The 16,585-nt window shown below is 50.0% G+C and overlaps 1 protein-coding gene across 1 annotated transcript in view; it reads left to right on the top strand.

The window, feature by feature from the left end:
- Nucleotides 1-12,708: 12,708 nt before the first annotated feature.
- The window catches only part of SKOR2 (SKI family transcriptional corepressor 2), a 49,174-nt gene continuing 45,297 nt past the window's right edge, over nt 12,709-16,585 (top strand). Inside the window, exons 1-2 of the mRNA XM_021092785.2 lie at nt 12,709-12,797; nt 14,908-16,585. The exon at nt 14,908-16,585 is cut by the window's right edge and continues 967 nt beyond it. Of these exons, the coding sequence (XP_020948444.1) occupies nt 14,958-16,585 (1,628 nt within the window). The 5' untranslated portion in view covers nt 12,709-12,797; nt 14,908-14,957. The remainder of the gene's footprint in view (nt 12,798-14,907) is intronic.

Below are 16,585 nucleotides of genomic sequence, written 5' to 3'. Positions count from 1 at the left end.
TCCGCCTTCCTCTAACCTGTTCCCCGCGGATTAGGGAGTGAATGCGGAGACCACTCGGGGCCTGGGTGTCTGCCCAGCCCATTCCGGGGAACCGAGGGGAGGGCGAAGCAGTGTACCCAGTGTGGCCCCGCAGCATTTCTTGCGTCCAGGCTGGAAGAGGGAGTGGGTGGAGTAGACTGAAAGTTAAAGGCCGCCCTGCTAAGCTTCGGAACCGCGCAGAAACTAGTCTGAGAAGCCCCAACTCGAACACCGAACTTCTTTGGAGCCAACCTCGCTGGGCTGCGGAATGTAATTTCCTCCGCGGAGAAGAAATCCAATCCATCCACTGGCTTCCAAGAGGAGTTGCGGCTTAAAAAGGGACGAGAACGGCCCAGCGCCTGCAGAGGAACTGGCAAGCCTAAGAAGAAGCTTCAGTGTGTGGAAGGGCGCATGACCTCCGGCAGTCTCTAGAAGCCCAAGGGGGCAGAGGGCAGGGCCCAGGGGTGCGCACCCACAGCTGGAGGCCCTGTCAGCCTACAGGAAGCGGAGCACATGCTGCCGCTGCCCGGTGGGAAAAGTTCCAACCTAGGGGGCGCGGTAGGCCACGGTGTGGTGCCAAATTCTCCCTCCCTGCTAAAGATCGCCCCTGAGCAGGAGTACAAAGGCGGCTAAAGACCCTTCTCCAAATCAAAGCCTCATCCATTAACACTGGCCCCTGCCTTCTCTTTGGAAACTCCACGCTAACGCCTGGGGACCTAAGAGTTTCCTCCTACCCAAACCGTAGGATGCTCAGAGCAAGCAGGCACTTTCTTCCTTCAACCCGCCGCGATGGAGGCTGGAAGAGAGGGGAACGATTCAAGCTTGAACTGCTTGCATTCTGTCCCTCGATTCTTAAGTGGAAAGACCATGAGTTCTCCGTTATTTGTGCGTGATTCATTTGCAACTCTGTTTCCACTTTTTCCCTAAAAAGGCCGGTCTCAAGTGACAAAGCCCAAAACCCAGGCAGTGGGGTAGAAATTGAAAGAGCGAAAAGAAGACATCTGGGTTTCCCATTCAGATATCCATTTCTCTAGCCGACAGTCTTCTCTCCGGCCCCCATCTCCAATTTCCCCACCTTCACCCCCAGGGGGAGGGTGGGGAAATCACCGTATGCTTTATAGCGAAGCTTCTCTGGGGCGTGAGCAGAGGGTCCCAAAGCTTGCAAGAGGGTAGCCAGAACTGGGCGCTAAGGCCGGATCTAGATGTTTCTGCAAAAGCTAGTACGAAGTGAAAAAAGCAACAGAAAGGGTGCGTGGATCCGGAAACTAGATTTGACTTTGGGGGTGAATGGCGCTTTTAACCTGGAGACTTTCTCCTCAACTGTGGCCCAGCCACCACACCACCAGCACCCACCCAACATGTTCGCAAACTCCTTTCCAAGCCCGAGGAACTCGAGCCAGTGCATCTAGGAGAATGAACTTCAGTAGTCTTAGGTGCTGAAGTCACAGGATTGCAAACCTGCCCTGCTCATACGCAGCGCTAGGGCCGGTGGCTCTTTGCGCGCGGTTAACTCCGCGGCGCACAGTCGGTCTGCGGTGCCTTCCACCCGCAAGCACTGGGCTGTTCTCTTAATGAATTACTAATGAGTTAAAATTGGGCAGCAGGCTTAATTAAAGCGTAGAGGCAATGTGTTTACCACATTGTAATTGAACTCATTAGGGCTATGGCTTTTTGTTTTGTAAGCAGCCGCCTTCCTTCTCTGTGTCGAATAATCTATGGGAAGCGTTTATTAGAGAAGTGGGGGGGGGGGAAGAGCAGAGAAACAGTCCATCATTTCTTTCAATGAAAAAGAATGATGGGGGGTGCAGGGACGAGCACTATCTCCATTCCGTGGATGCCTCGGTGGAGTCAGGGCTAGACCGAGGCTTCCCAAAGTTCCAAGGGTAGAGTGACCCAGTGAGTGTTGCTGGCGCTTGGGAAGTTGTCAACCAAAGGGCCAGGCCAGAGCCAGAAAGGCTGCCTTTATAACACCACAATATCCCCAAAACTTGGCCGGTATCCTCACGATCCCCCGCCAGAGCGCAGGACTCGGACTGGACTCCCAGGCTGGCGCTCTTCCCTCCAAGCGTCTGACACTCATAATGAGATAGATACTGCTAACTTTTCTTTTCAAAGCAGCATGAGTTTGGCCCTAAAGCTTTCCTCCCTGGTGGGTGCTGAGAAGGACTATCCTTTCTCCAGTTTCCCCAGCACCCCCTCCCGCCCCACCGCGTTTTGAAGACGCACAATGGGTACCCAGGATCAACGCTGCCTAAGCACACCGCCCTCGGGGCCTGACCTTACCTCAGGTTATCTTTCCCGGAGAGAAATGGGGGGAGGGGTGCCAGCGTTTAGTGTACTGCCGGCGGGCAACACCGGAGAGGCGCACCTGCGCGCCCTGGGATACCCCTTCTCTTGGCATGGAGCCCAAGCTGCCCGCCCAGGCTGCACGCCCCCAAAGCTAATTGCTCGCTCTTGCCCCTGGCCCCACTTCAATTATCAGGCCTCATTTCCCAGTGTGTGTGCCACTGGGCGTGGAAGGGTGATGGGTGGGAGGCTGAGGTTGGCGCAGGGCTCCTTTCCATGCCCTGCCCTGCCTGACCAACAGGCGGCGTCAGAAACCTAGGTCTGAGCAGGGGAGGGGGGGTGTGGATCTGAGCTAGCTAAGCCGAGACGCTGGGCTCGAAGAGAGCGACCCTCACCCCAAACTTACGAACTTACCCGGGAGGGAAGTGGGAAGAGCTGAGTGTCTATGGGAGACCAGAGAGAAGGGGAGAGTAAGGACAGGATAGAGTCGCAGTGGAAGACCCGACTGCGAGCGGGAGTACAGAGGACCGAGGGCGGCGGGCCGCTGCTGCCGTATCCCGCGCGGGGGAGGTGGCAGGCGCCGCGGGAGGCGGAGAGCGGCAGTGGAGCCGCGAGCGCGAGGCAGGCGTGGTAGACCGCGCGCGGAGGGCTGGAGACCGAGAGGGCAGCGCAGGCAGGTAAGTAGCCTCGTCCTCTGCACTCGGCCTTCTCTTCTTTTGGAGAAAACTGGGTTGAAAGGGACTGCAGGAACTTCTGGCCCCCGCCACAACCCCACAGCTGAGCCCTGCATCCTCTCCTCCCTTCCTGCTTTAAACGCACACCCCTTCCCAAGTCCCCACCCCGCACCATTTGTGGATTTTGTCAAACTTAGCCACGCTGTCCATCCCACCGCCTCTCTCCGCCTGACCCGAGAGGTTGGGGTAAATTGTCTCTAATTTGTTGCTGAAAGATTAATTGCAGAGGGTGGGTCGATTTGATTAAGGCAATTAATCTTTGGTTACAGCGTTCTAGTGTCACTTGAGCGTGAGGGGAAGGGGACGGGGCGGGTGTGGAGAAGAGAGAGAGAGAAGGCTAAGGAGACTTTTTGGAGAAGCTGTGAAAAGAGACTACCCGCCTGGGACTGCGGCCACATCTTCGCGCCCACACCCCAGCCGCTCGCAGCCCCAGATCCCACGCGGGGTTTTTCAGCACCTTCAGGCCAGGACAGCGACTCCCGCGAGTTCGCCTGGGAACTTCCGGGTCCTGGGAGTTTACACCTGGCAAGCAAAGGCAGGAGCCGATCAGGAGTTTACACTTCGCAGGCAAAGGCAGAAGCTGACCAGGACAAAGAGTATACCCTCACCCTCCTCACTAGCCCAACCACTGGGCTTCCTTTTCCCCCACCGCAAAGCGGGAGCCGGCCAGAATCCCCGAAAACCCCCAAGACTCAAGCCCACCTGGAAGCAGGAAAGGGAGAAACCCCCAAACGCTCCTAGGAAAGTTCCCAAAGCTGGAGTTTTCTCTTTTCGTGAATAATTAACGCTGGTCATAAATAACTGATGGAGGCAGTGGAGAAAGGAAGAAGGAGGAGGCAGGCGAGAGCCAGGGCAGCCAAAGAGAAATCGAAGAGTTTGTTAAAGGACCATTAAGTAAGCCTTGCTGGGAAGAGCATTCCTCCGTAGATGGTAGATCACAGCGGTTCCACCCAGGCACCCAGGCATGGGGTAAAAGCAGGGAAGCCAAGCACCCAGGGGAGTGGGTGTTGTGCTGACCAAGCCCGGAGTTCCTACCTAAGACCCAGTCTCAGCACTTTACCCATTCCCTCTCCTCTACCTAGGATTCATCTTCCCAGAGCCCTCTGAACCTCTAGTCATCCTTTAGCCATTTGTCATTCCCATGCCCACACCCAAAGTATAAAGTTCTGGACTAGATAACAGAGGTCCAGGGTAAACTTGGCTTTGAGCTCTGTCAGTTCTGCCCAGGCCTGTGGCAACTACTGCCTAGTCCCAATTTTCAGATATCTCCCCAACCCACCCCCTCACTTCATCCCAGATCATACCATTTCACTTTTTTCAAATTAGTCTAGCATCTTAGGACTCTAGCATCCAGCTGATTTTTTTTTCCAATTTCCCACACCAGAACCTTGAAGAACAGGATAGTACACACACACACATTGCTCCATGCTTTACTACCACCCCCTCCATCATCTCCAATTCCTGGCTTCCTTTGAGGTCTTAAGCATGCTGACCTTTGGCATCTTCTGTTCTTCCCAGCTCTGAACTGAGACTCTTAGGCAGAGGTCTCAGAACCTGGAAGAAAGCCCGAGAGGTAACACCTGATCCTAGGTTGGAGGCCTATGCCAGAGTCTTTTGGCCCGTGAAGAAACAATGGCCTCGCACCCAGATGGCCAACCTCAAATGGCCAGTGCATGCTTTTGGAGTGAAAGTCCTGAGGACCCCTCAGCCAAGCAGCCAGCACGGTCCTTCATGGGATCTCACTGAGTCCATTTTACAAGCAAAGCCATGTCTTCCCCTAATGTGAAATAGGCCTCGGGAAGAAAAAATTGTAGACTGCAGCAACCACCACTGGCCGTGTGTTTGGGTTCTGACTTAGGGGGCAGGCAGGAAGGAGCCTCTTTGTACCCTTTCCATTGATTAACAGCTTCCACCACCCCTAGTTCTCTAAGGACTAGTTCTGTGTATACCAAAGGCCAGCCTGGCTTTCCTGGGTGGAAGCAGAGAGTGGTTTCCAAAGAGGAAGATTGGAAGCCAAGCTTCAAGAAGTCTCAGTTTTTTTATGAATATCCTTTCTTGTCTTTATGTGATACAAAAGAAAATACTGAAATCTAAAAACTAAAAAGTTTTATTTTCTCACCTACTTCATCCCCATCCCAACACTCTCCAAATCCTGAACTGTTACCTTTTTAAGAACTAGGAAGTTCTAAAGGGGGAAAGGAAAAGGAAAGAGCACAGGACAGTTTTAGGTAATTGTCTCTCTGCCTCAATAGGGACACAACAACCCAGTAGGGTTGTGAACCTAGACAAAGGGGTGGGAGGAAATCAGATCTGAGAGAGAGGAGGCTAGCCCTGGAGCCATGGTTGTTTACTTCTCATATAAAATATAACTCCCCCAAGCAGGAAGTTACTGCAAACAAGTATCAATAATGAATGAATCTCCTGTAATAAAATACTTACATAATTAGCACAAGTCAAGTGGTTGCATTATGTTAACCTTTTGCAACTCTGAGCTGGAAAAATTTTGCTTCAGAATTCCTCAGAATGCTGTTTTCATTCTCAAGAGAGAATGAGATCAAGTGCTCACCCAGCCTTCCACTCTGTTATAATATGGTTTTCCATTTCTGAACCTGAACGTAAGTACTTCTGAAATATAACAGAAAACTCTCTTTGGTGAATTCAGAACAGTCATTAACATTCAGTTTTAAGTGAATGTTAACAGTAAATAAAGAAATCTCTTGATTGTAATAGTAGTAACAAAGCAATAATTACCCAGTAGGTGGTCATCAGTAATGATAAATGTATCATTATTACTGTGTGAGTCTGGGAACTCGGTTTTGGAAACTACTTCAGACTTTTTAGTAGCATGGCTGGTTACAAAGCATTTCTTAGCCTGCAAAAGCCATATAATTTTATACACAATTTAGGTGAAAATAAATTTAAATCTGTATATTACATTTTTAATTTCAAGTTAGTAATTAAAGTTGGTTCATTATATCTCCTCTGAAACCCTCAGTGCTCATCTCCATGGTTTGTTTGTACAATTTGTTTCTAAGACACCCAAGGTTACACAGTTCTAAAAGATGGAAAATTTAATTATTTGCCAACATTAAGAGTTTGTTGATGATATCATAATGCATCTTGAAAAAGTTTGGGATTGGTTATTGTCTTTGATCTGGTTAACTGTGCTTTCACTTTGAATCCCTAACCCTGTGAAGGAAAGCCTTTTTGCTTAAAAAAGTATTTTGTGTATTTAAACACAAAAATAGAAAATTCCTTTCCAAATTCTCTCAACAGTCACTGGTTGCTATTTGGGGGGGGAGGGGGAATCAATGACTCAGATTTCTGCCCCCCTCTTCCCTGGGATTTATTTTGCTAATATCTAATTTCACCTTTTGCTACCATTGAGCTAACAACTGCAGGCAGGAGGAAAGCTGAAGGCATGATGCTTATTGGGCAGCCAGAGAGCACATGATAGTTTAATAATGTATTAGCTAATGGGATCAAGCTTGATGGCAAAGTAGAAAATTTTCAAATAGGGAGGAGCAAGAGGGAAGAGAACAGCAAAGGGGGGGGGAATGCCTTCATTTCCCCAGGAAATAAAATCCAATGTTCCTTCCACCAGTGTCAGCTGGGGAGATGTTAAACGTATATCGATGTCATTTTCTCTCTTGTGACATGTCAACAATCTACAGCCCCTCCCCCTACTCCCACTCCTGTCTCCCCTTCCCAAGCTTTAAAAAATCCTGCTCCACACCCTTTCTACATCCTCAGCTTCAGTTACTTCTTAAATTGATTCCCTGAAACAAAAGAGCCAGTTATTTATTTTTTTAAAAAAGCATCAAATCATATTTCTCATTCTTGGTGGTAGTTGGAGGCTTCATACAGTTAATACTCTTTTGCATAAATCCACTGAAATACTTGCCTTAGTTTTCTCTCCCACAATCTCTTATTTCTTGCTCACTTTCTCCTTTTCCTTTTCTCCCCTTTTCTCCTCTCCCTTCTTTAGGAGTGGCAATCAAAAAAAGGCAAGCATCTTGCCTCGTTATTCATTATTATAGCAGCATTTTTGAGATGCATCTTTGCCAATGAAAACTCCATGTAGATGCCTATCCTTTTGTTGTAGGTTGTAGGTTATTCAGGAGCAGAGACAAAAGCCTGAAGTGATGTGATCTAAATGAGCTCTGGGGTTTTCCAGCTGGGACCACCTCCATTTCAAAGGACCCCCCTCCTTCCCAATATGGGGAGGAGGGAAGTGGAGGGGGTGGGCACATATGTGTATGCATGCACAGAAAGACAGAAAGGAGAAGAGAGAAGGGAGAGAGCCTAGTAGGCTTTTCCTTATGCCAATATCCTTATTTGATGCACATATGCAGGTGTGTTCAGGGAGTATGCATCCATGGGTTTATGTGTGCCCTTAGGTACTTTGTGTTCCTTTGAATTTTATTTTGGTCAACAAATATTGCTAAGTAACCCCCAAGTATACCAAGTTCATGCTCCATTCTGGATTTTATTACTTCATGTAAACTATTTGCACATGTGTGTACTTTGCTATGTTTGCAAGCTTGTGAGGACTTGTGAGGAAATGTGAATTCTTTGTTATAAGAAAAAAAAAAGTCCAATTGCAAACATTTCCATTGGTCCCTGGCCTCTTGTGACTTGGTAGGGTAAGATCTTTCTCTGCCACATACCCGAGGGCAAGTTTTCTTGTGAGAATGGTTTCCTCTGATCAAAGGAAATTAAGTCTTGGTTCCTCCTCTTACAGTCTCTATTTCTTACAAAATGTGTGTTTGAAGGGTAAGAAGGAATCACACTGACTCTCACAGTCCTCACTGCTCGAGGAACTCAAGGGGTCAATGGGCCAGGGATACGGGTCCTGCAGATGTGTTCATTTCCTCCATTCTGACTTAGATTTTTAGGTTTGGGTTCTCATTGTACTTCTCTGGGGGTGCTCTGGCCCAGGAAAATGGCTCTCCTTTATAGACAATATTTTAGAGAAGCTCAGAGGCCTTTTTCATTTCTTCTATGACTTCCATCATGGATGAGTGTTGGTTTGCTCCTGACCCTTGGTTTCCTTCACAGAGCTCCAGCCAGAGCAAAGGAGGAAAAACCAAGGAGTCTAAGCTGAGTTTACCAGGCTGCTCAGGCAATTTGCCAGGCTGGTTGAAAGGGCGGAACTGAGGGATATCGGTAGTTATTATTATTAGGGCCAATGTCATTGCTAATTTTTATTATCCACTTATTTTAAATGGGTTAAGCAAACAGTAGCTAAGGTGCTGGCCACACATATACAAAATAAACATGAGACCAATTAGGGGTAAGATGAAGTTTTAATGAAAAGGACTAAGGTTCCTCTCCTCTAGGGAACTTAGTCCCTCTCTGCTCACCATGAAACTAAAATGTCTTTGAAGTCTTTTATTCCGGAGCTATTAAAGACTTCAAACATATCTTGTAACAGTACAGGTCTCACTCTTTTCTCCAGTCTCCAAGGAAGGTGTTTTTAAAGCTAGTGTGCATTAATGACTACTGTGTGCCAAGCACTATAGATATATCTTATTTAATTCTCATAACACCCTCGTGGGCTACATATCAATCTCATTTTGCATATGAATTAACTGGGGCTTGGGAGGTTAGGTGTCAAAGCAAAATTCCACAGCTAACAAGTGATTGAAAAGAAATTTGGACCCATTTTCAATCTGAGTCTCCTGTACTTTCTGATACATGAGGATTCTTTCTGTCCCTGCTGGTTCTTCCAGTCTTCCAGTTTCTTTCTGGGCCATGCAGTTCTCTTTTTGCAGATGTGGAACTAACAGGGAAACCATTTCTTGCCCTATCTGATGCAGAAATACCAATGCCAAGGACACAGAAGCAGCAATATTTCTGCCTAAGAGCTGAGAATGCAGAAAGAGGGAATGAGTGAAAGAGATAGAGGCTGTTTCTTTGATCTGTAACTGCCATGGGTTTTCCAATACCCAGACTTGGAGTAAGGGGAGGGGGAATAGCTGGTGTTTCTGATTTTAGCGAATTTACATTTAAAGCCTTTAACTTTCCTTCCGGTTAACACAAAACACAGGCATGGGGGTGGGAATTGGCCGATTTCTCAGTCCTTTGAGAGGAGGCAGGTGTGGCAGAAGTAGGAGTGTCTGTTTCTGGGTCGCCCCTTGCCTGCCTTTTAAGTCTGCAAGGCCATGCTCCAGCCCAGAGCCAATCTAGGGCTCCGATGATTACAGGCTGGGAGGCTTCTTCTGGGAGGGCCTTGGATCTGCTGCGCCTCGGAGCGCTGCATTCGCGTCAGCACCGCGGACAGCTCCTCTGCTTCTGCTTTGGCCTTCGACTCGAACCCGCAGGGATCCCACGTTCGTCGCTTCCCTCGGAAACAGCCTATTTCCAAAGTGGAGGACGCCCCAGCCAGGTTTGGGTTCGCTTCAACCAATTGTTAAAAGCTGTAACTGGAATCTCCAGCCACGCTGCCGCGCTGGCCGCGTGAGCCTGCTTTGAGGCATCTCTTCTTCACTTCTGAGGGAGCCAGCTCGGTTTGTGGTTTTCCTTTGGGTCCGGTGTCTGGGCTCCTTTACCTGTCCCTGGCCTGGGTAAACCGCAGCCGCCCAGAACGGAGATGAGAGTGGAAATGCTCTCCTCCGTGCGGTGATAGATCATGCAAACGGGTGACACCAGTTTAACCAATAAAACAATTTGAATCAATTAGCCGGCTGAGGAGAGTCCCGACGTGTAAAATGCATGTCAGCTCGAATAGGAAAGCATTGATTAACTCGGCCCCTGCCCGCTGCCTCCCGCCACCGCCTGTTCCTCCTTGAGCCTGCCAGGGTCCCAGGGGCCAGGACAGAGACTAACAAGGATCAGGCACCTCTGGTCCGGAAGAAGAAAATGGAAGGGCGGTGGAGAACCATCAGGAGACTTGTTCAAACTTAGGAGAAAGCAAAGAATCAGAGCGATCATGGGTGGCAGAAAGTTGCTCACAGACTCAAAACGTATAAACAGTCTGTAATTCCGAAGTCCAGCTCCAGATTCATGGTGAGGATTCGCTGGAGCAGAGTCTGGCTTTAAGCAATTATTCTCCACCTTCACGTTCCAAAAATATAATTGGCATAACAGCTCAGACAGGCCCCCCAGACTCATTAGGGAAATAAAATGTCATGATATTTTCAGAATTATTTGCGCAAATTTACTTAACCTAACATCGCGTATTTCTCTTTCTAGTGAAGATTTTTTTGCATTAAAATAAAGTCACAGGTTTGTCTGGCAGTAAGCCCTCAAAGTGATGTATAACTGTTTAAAGGTGAGGGAGGGAGGGTTACAGGTACCTGATTACAGGTACCACCCAGGTGTGGAGATAGTCCTCAGGGAAACCACGGATGACAGAGAAAGGTTCATCCTATTTCTCTTTTCAAAAAAACCAATTTTTTAAAATGCTGTTTTTAAAGTAGAGGTTTGTAGGAGAAGAGGAGCCTTTGGGGAGCAAAGGTGGGAACAGCTCAATAAAAAGGTGCACCGACCCTGTGGTGCTTCCCAACCAGGCAGCCATCTTGCATTTCCTGTGGTACATTATCGAGGAGATAGGGCTTTTCATTTCTTCCCATTTTCAGTCTTAAAATCTGCCCCATTTCCAGGCTTTCCATGCAGCTCCTGCTTTCTTTCTACAGCCTGGGCTCTAGGAACTGTGAGACCTCGCTTTGTGGGAGCCCCTGAGAGGAAGCAGCAAAGGAGGGAAAAACTAGGCCAGGCCCAAGAACATTCAGAAGAGCGGTGGGCAGTGGCCTTAAGCTTTCCACAGGGAGGGATTTTGTCAATGGAAATGATGCTCTTTTTGCAAATAGGCTGCCATAGTGTGAGTTTTCCTTCTAGTAGGATCAGAGACTTGACACTGGGGAGGGAGAATTTGGTTGACTTCAGCCCTTTAGAATGGAGCCTAATTTGTGCCAATAATGCCTTAGGAACTTGGAGATGAGTGAAATATTTCACTGCTGTTTGAAATTTATGCCTGAACAAATATGATAGTTTTCTCAATGACTCTGAAACTATGTTTTTTTGCATGTTAAACAGCCGCAATTCCTGTATCCCTCACTTTTTGTTCAGTCGTCTCTTTTTGGTTTTATTGACCTTTATGTAATGAATTACTAAGATTTCACACTTTCACACTTGAAGTTAGTGATGCTTGGTTGTTGATGCTATGGTGTAGTCCCGTTGGGCTTCTGAGTTAGTGGAGGTTGTTCATTTGATCATTTCCACAGTGTGACTGCCCAACTCAAAACCTGTGTGTTTCACCAGGCAGCAACAGAAAATTCAGCTCTGATAGTAAAGGAAAAACTTAAAAGATCTCCCAGTCCCATCCCCTGTAGGTATTCTTAGAATGTCCTCTAAATAAGCAGCTTCTTTCCTTTCTAGAGGAAAGAGTTAAACTCCTAGTAGCTGATCAATTAAGAAGTAACTGACACATCACTGTATTTCAATTCCTAGTAGCTGATCAATTAAGAAGTAACTGACACTTCACTATATTTAATGTGTGCCTTACTTTGGGGGAGCTATGGGAAATGGTCCTTTTCCATCCTAGTTTCTATTATTATTATTTAGTAGTGGTAGAATTGTTATTATTTCCTTTTTTTTTTTTTTAAGGGTGTGCTAAATAGTTCCCTAAGAAATTTACTTCTCTGAGAGCACTGGCCATTTGCTCAAGTGTGAGTAGGGTTGGGGGCCTCCTGCTTTCCTGTCTGACCTTTTCCTTGGGCTGAGGTGGCCTGCGTGAATTTTCTAAAATGGGTTAGAGAACAGTTATGATGAAGTTGACAGGTGAGTGCACTCATGCACTCAGCGGGTCCTCACTTAATTGTATGCTTTCTACAATAGAGAATGTTGCTCTGTATCTTGTCCTAAAAAGGCAAACATATATTCAAAAGTGAAGACATCCTCCATGCTTCAAGTTTTTAGATTGTGCACTCTGTGCAAAACATCCCTTCCCCCCTTTTTTTCTCATTTCACAGTGTTTCAAAGGAGTGCAGAAACTATGCTATTCTCTGGCTTTCCTATATTTTCAGAGACACGGTGAGGCTACTGGTTTGCACCGCATACCTGAGGGATCATTTGTGAAAGAGGGTGGCTCTGAAAAATGAGGGGAGGAGACAATAACAAGCAGGGATACAGTCATTTTAGAGGCGTCCTTCTAGAATACGGGGCCTCTAGGATCCAGGTTCCCGGGATGCATGCAGACTATACAGCTTTCCACCTCTAAGTCAGATCTGCGGCTCCAGCACCTTTGACCGGTTTGCCCCAGGATTGGAGAGGTTCTTGCCAATTGCGGGTTTGTTAGGTGTTAGCTTTCGAGCCTGCGGAGAAAGGATCTCGAGGCAGCTCGCTCTCGCTTTCGCTCATCCCCTCCCTCCCTGTAACATGCCAGCCCTTTAATGTGGAGTGTCAGGGAGACGGTGACGTCACCTTGCCCGCTGGGTGGCGTCCCCTCGGTCCGACACGAGTTCAGAGACAGAGAAAGGCGCTGTCAGACTGCGCTCCACCTGGGGCTCGCCTGCTGCGGGTTTCCGCGCGCCCACACTTTCTGCGGTCGAGGGGACTCCCCGCCGCAATTCAGGGTGTCATTCGCCGCCGACCGGGGTTCGAGCGCCCTCGGCGCCCACGAGCACCGGAATCTTCACCGGAGCCCTCCGAAGTCCCGCCCGCTGGATTCGAGGACCCGCTTGGATGCTTCGCTTCCGAGCGCCCTCGGAAGATGGGCCGGCAGCCACAGGCGTAAAGACAGCTAGGGGTTACCAGGTACTGCCGGAACCAGCCGGCCCCTACTTGGCACATAGCTCGCGGTTCACTCTTTGGGATCCCCAGGGGTGGGATTTTCCGAGTCGGGTCGAAGGGGCAGCGGCGGGCTTCGCTGCCGATTAGTTTGGGAGCCAATGCAGTTAAGTTGGGGCGGGGGGGGGCGGGGGGGCTCCTAAGTCAGATAGGGAAGTTCACCATCTTCCTTTTTCAGTTCAACTAACTTTTGTCTCTTCTCTCACTCTCTTTTATAACTCCCCTAACCTAAACCTTCTTGTGTCTCTACCCTGACAGGAGTTTCTGGGAGGGCTTGGGGTGAACGTGGAGCACACCCAATAGGGAACATTCTGCCCGGTCTACCGTTGCTAAGGCTGAGGGTCTCTAAAGCAAAGCCATCTCCCCGCTAGGGCCGGCCCGCTGAGGCGTTGCTCCAGAGCGAGAGAGTTGCCCGTTATCCTAGGGCCTTATTAAGACAATATCTTGTTTGGGAAGGAAATGAGCATTGGAGGACCATTTGGCAAAGATAGGGCTGGTTGTATCAGGCCCAAGTATCACTGTGCAGTTTAATGCCCTGTCCCCTGGAAATAGTCTCTGATCCATCGGAAGTGACAAGGCAGGCTTTGGAGTCGTTGACTGCGACGAAGCTTGTTCAACCTTCCTGGAGGCCACAAAGAGCTGAGAATCTAGGGGTCAGAAGGGCAAAGTTGACTTGATAGATGTCACAGGAACCTAGAAAACAGAAGGATATGACAGTTTGGATAAAGGGGTAGGATAGTGCATCCACTGAAATCTCTAATAAACTCCAGTGTACTTGGTGGATTGTGGTGATGCTACAGCCGCCACCGGCAATTTTCTAGGGCAAAGGATAGTCTTAGCAGCTGCCCTGAAAAAGTAGCTGTGCAAAAGCCACTATCGGTTTTCTGGAGGAATGAGCTGGTTTGCTTGTCTTGACTCAGCAGTGTTGTCACAAAGGTCTCTTTCACGTGATTTTTGGGCATTTTCATTTTACTAGATATTTTCCCTTATTACGGTACCATTGACCTGAGACCATAGGAATTTTACCACAGGCCCAATCCTGGGCTTCTGCTTTCAATGCTCCCAAAGATTACCTAGTCCAAGGATTGACCATACCGTGAGGGCTCTTCCCCCTACTTCGTAAGGTATAGAGATATGACTATAAAGATCAGAAAATGAAATGTCATGGAATGTGGTTCACCTTTTAGATCCCTAATAATGATCCCTAACAACTGTTTAGATTGTTTGCACTGTTTCTGGGCTTAGCACTCTTGCCTGTACTTATTTGCTCGTTCTCATGGAAATGAGAGAAAAACAGTATTTGAATATCTTCAGGTCTACAACTTCATCTTTTTAAGCAAACTGTCTGAAAGGAGAACTACCCAATTTAACAAGTGGCTTTTAAAAAATAAATAAATAACTGAAGGTGTGGTGCCTATTGCGGTACAACCATGCATTTAGCTTTTACTCATTTTTCCATTTCCCCCCAAATTTCTAATTAAAGTATCAAAATATCTAACGGGAAGGATGGGGAGAAGGGATTTCATTTTGCTTTAATGAGCTGTGTCTCAACCAGCAGCGAATTTCCCACAAGGAAACCACAGATACCACAAAAATCACTTTTTAAAATGTTTGGGTTTTTTAACCAAAATCAATCTATTTTTCAGGTTCCAATGTGGATGGTCTTTCTTTTAAAATTTGGGTTTCAATGGCCAAGCCTCGGTTTTCCATAACTTTTGTAACCTGTACTAGTTACAACTGTTCTCATCACTTCTTAATTTCTAGCGGGCACGCCATTTTATTCTAACGGCTTCTATAAATGGAAGATAAGGTCTTGAGTTTCTGTTTTAAAATTTTTTGTATTGAATATTTAGAACAGAAGAAAATTATTTCCAAATCCCTGCATTCCAAAGGGCTATCTTGAGGAAAATTAAGGCATAACTTCCTTGCGTCTGAAACTTAGTTCCTTTGCCCAGTAATAATCGTCAAAACCAAAGCAAGGAAGTTATAATTCGTCGGTTAACGAAGAATTACTCAGCCCACCCCTCTCTTTGAGACTGACAAGGCTCCAGTCAACACGTTCTCCTTTTCTTTCCAGTCTCCAAGGCAGACCCGGAGGATTCGACCCGGGCTTCCGCTGCGGAGGAGATGGCTTCCAGCCCGCTGCCGGGGCCCAACGACATCCTGCTGGCATCGCCGTCGAGCGCCTTCCAGCCCGAGGCGCTGAGCCAGCCGCGGCCAGGCCACGCCAACCTCAAACCCAACCAGGTGGGCCAGGTGATCCTCTATGGCATTCCCATCGTGTCGTTGGTGATCGACGGGCAGGAGCGCCTATGCCTGGCGCAGATCTCCAACACTCTCCTCAAGAACTTCAGCTACAACGAGATCCACAACCGCCGCGTGGCGCTGGGCATCACGTGCGTGCAGTGCACGCCGGTGCAGCTGGAGATCCTGCGGCGCGCCGGGGCCATGCCCATCTCATCGCGCCGCTGCGGCATGATCACCAAGCGTGAGGCTGAGCGCTTGTGCAAGTCGTTCCTAGGCGAAAACAGGCCGCCCAAGCTGCCCGACAATTTCGCCTTCGACGTTTCGCACGAGTGCGCCTGGGGCTGCCGTGGCAGCTTCATCCCCGCCCGCTACAACAGCTCCCGCGCCAAGTGCATCAAATGTAGTTACTGCAACATGTACTTTTCGCCCAACAAGTTCATCTTCCACTCCCACCGTACGCCCGACGCCAAGTACACGCAACCGGACGCAGCCAACTTCAATTCGTGGCGCCGTCATCTCAAGCTCACTGACAAGAGCCCCCAAGACGAGCTAGTCTTCGCCTGGGAGGACGTCAAGGCCATGTTCAACGGCGGGAGCCGCAAGCGCGCCCTGCCCCAGCCGGGCGCGCACCCTGCCTGCCATCCTCTCAGCTCCGTCAAGGCGGCCGCCGTAGCAGCTGCTGCTGCGGTGGCTGGGGGCGGGGGATTGCTGGGCCCGCACCTGCTGGGGGCGCCCCCGCCGCCGCCGCCCCCGCCACCCCTGGCCGAGTTGGCGGGTGCACCGCACGCCCATCACAAGCGGCCGCGCTTCGATGACGACGATGATTCGCTGCAGGAGGCCGCCGTCGTGGCCGCCGCCAGTCTTTCGGCCGCCGCCGCCAGCCTCTCGGTGGCCGCGGCCTCGGGTGGCGCCGGGGCGGGCGGGGGCGGCGCCGGGGGCGGCTGCGTGACCGGCGTTGGCGCCGGCGCGGGCGCGGCGGCTGGCGCCAAAGGGCCACGCAGCTACCCTGTCATCCCGGTGCCCAGCAAGGGCTCGTTCGGGGGCGTGCTGCAGAAGTTCCCGGGCTGCGGGGGGCTCTTCCCGCATCCTTACACCTTCCCGGCCGCAGCTGCCGCCTTCGGCTTGTGCCACAAGAAGGAGGACGCGGGCACCGCGGCCGAGGCCCTGGGTGGCGCGGGCGGCGCGGGTGCGGCGCCTAAGGCCGGCTTGTCGGGGCTCTTCTGGCCCGCGGGCCGTAAGGACGCCTTTTACCCGCCTTTCTGCATGTTCTGGCCTCCGCGGACCCCAGGCGGGCTTCCGGTGCCCACGTACCTACAGCCCCCGCCGCAGCCGCCTTCGGCGCTCGGCTGCGCGCTGGGAGAAAGCCCGGCCCTACTGCGCCAGGCCTTCTTGGACCTGGCAGAGCCCGGCGGCGCGGCTGGAAGCACCGAAGCGGCGCCCCCGCCGGGCCAGCCCCCTCCGGTCGTGGCCAACGGCCCGGGCTCCGTCCCGCCGCCTCCTGCGGGCGG

Source organism: Sus scrofa, chromosome 1 (assembly GCF_054392235.1).
Source record: "Sus scrofa isolate SSC_HxYL_T2T_F1_AM1 chromosome 1, Sscrofa_HxYL_maternal_Yorkshire_Landrace_v2.0, whole genome shotgun sequence".
Lineage (NCBI taxonomy): Eukaryota > Metazoa > Chordata > Mammalia > Artiodactyla > Suidae > Sus > Sus scrofa.
Note: the sequence above shows the minus strand (reverse complement) of the source record. Positions and strands in the feature narration are given on the sequence as shown.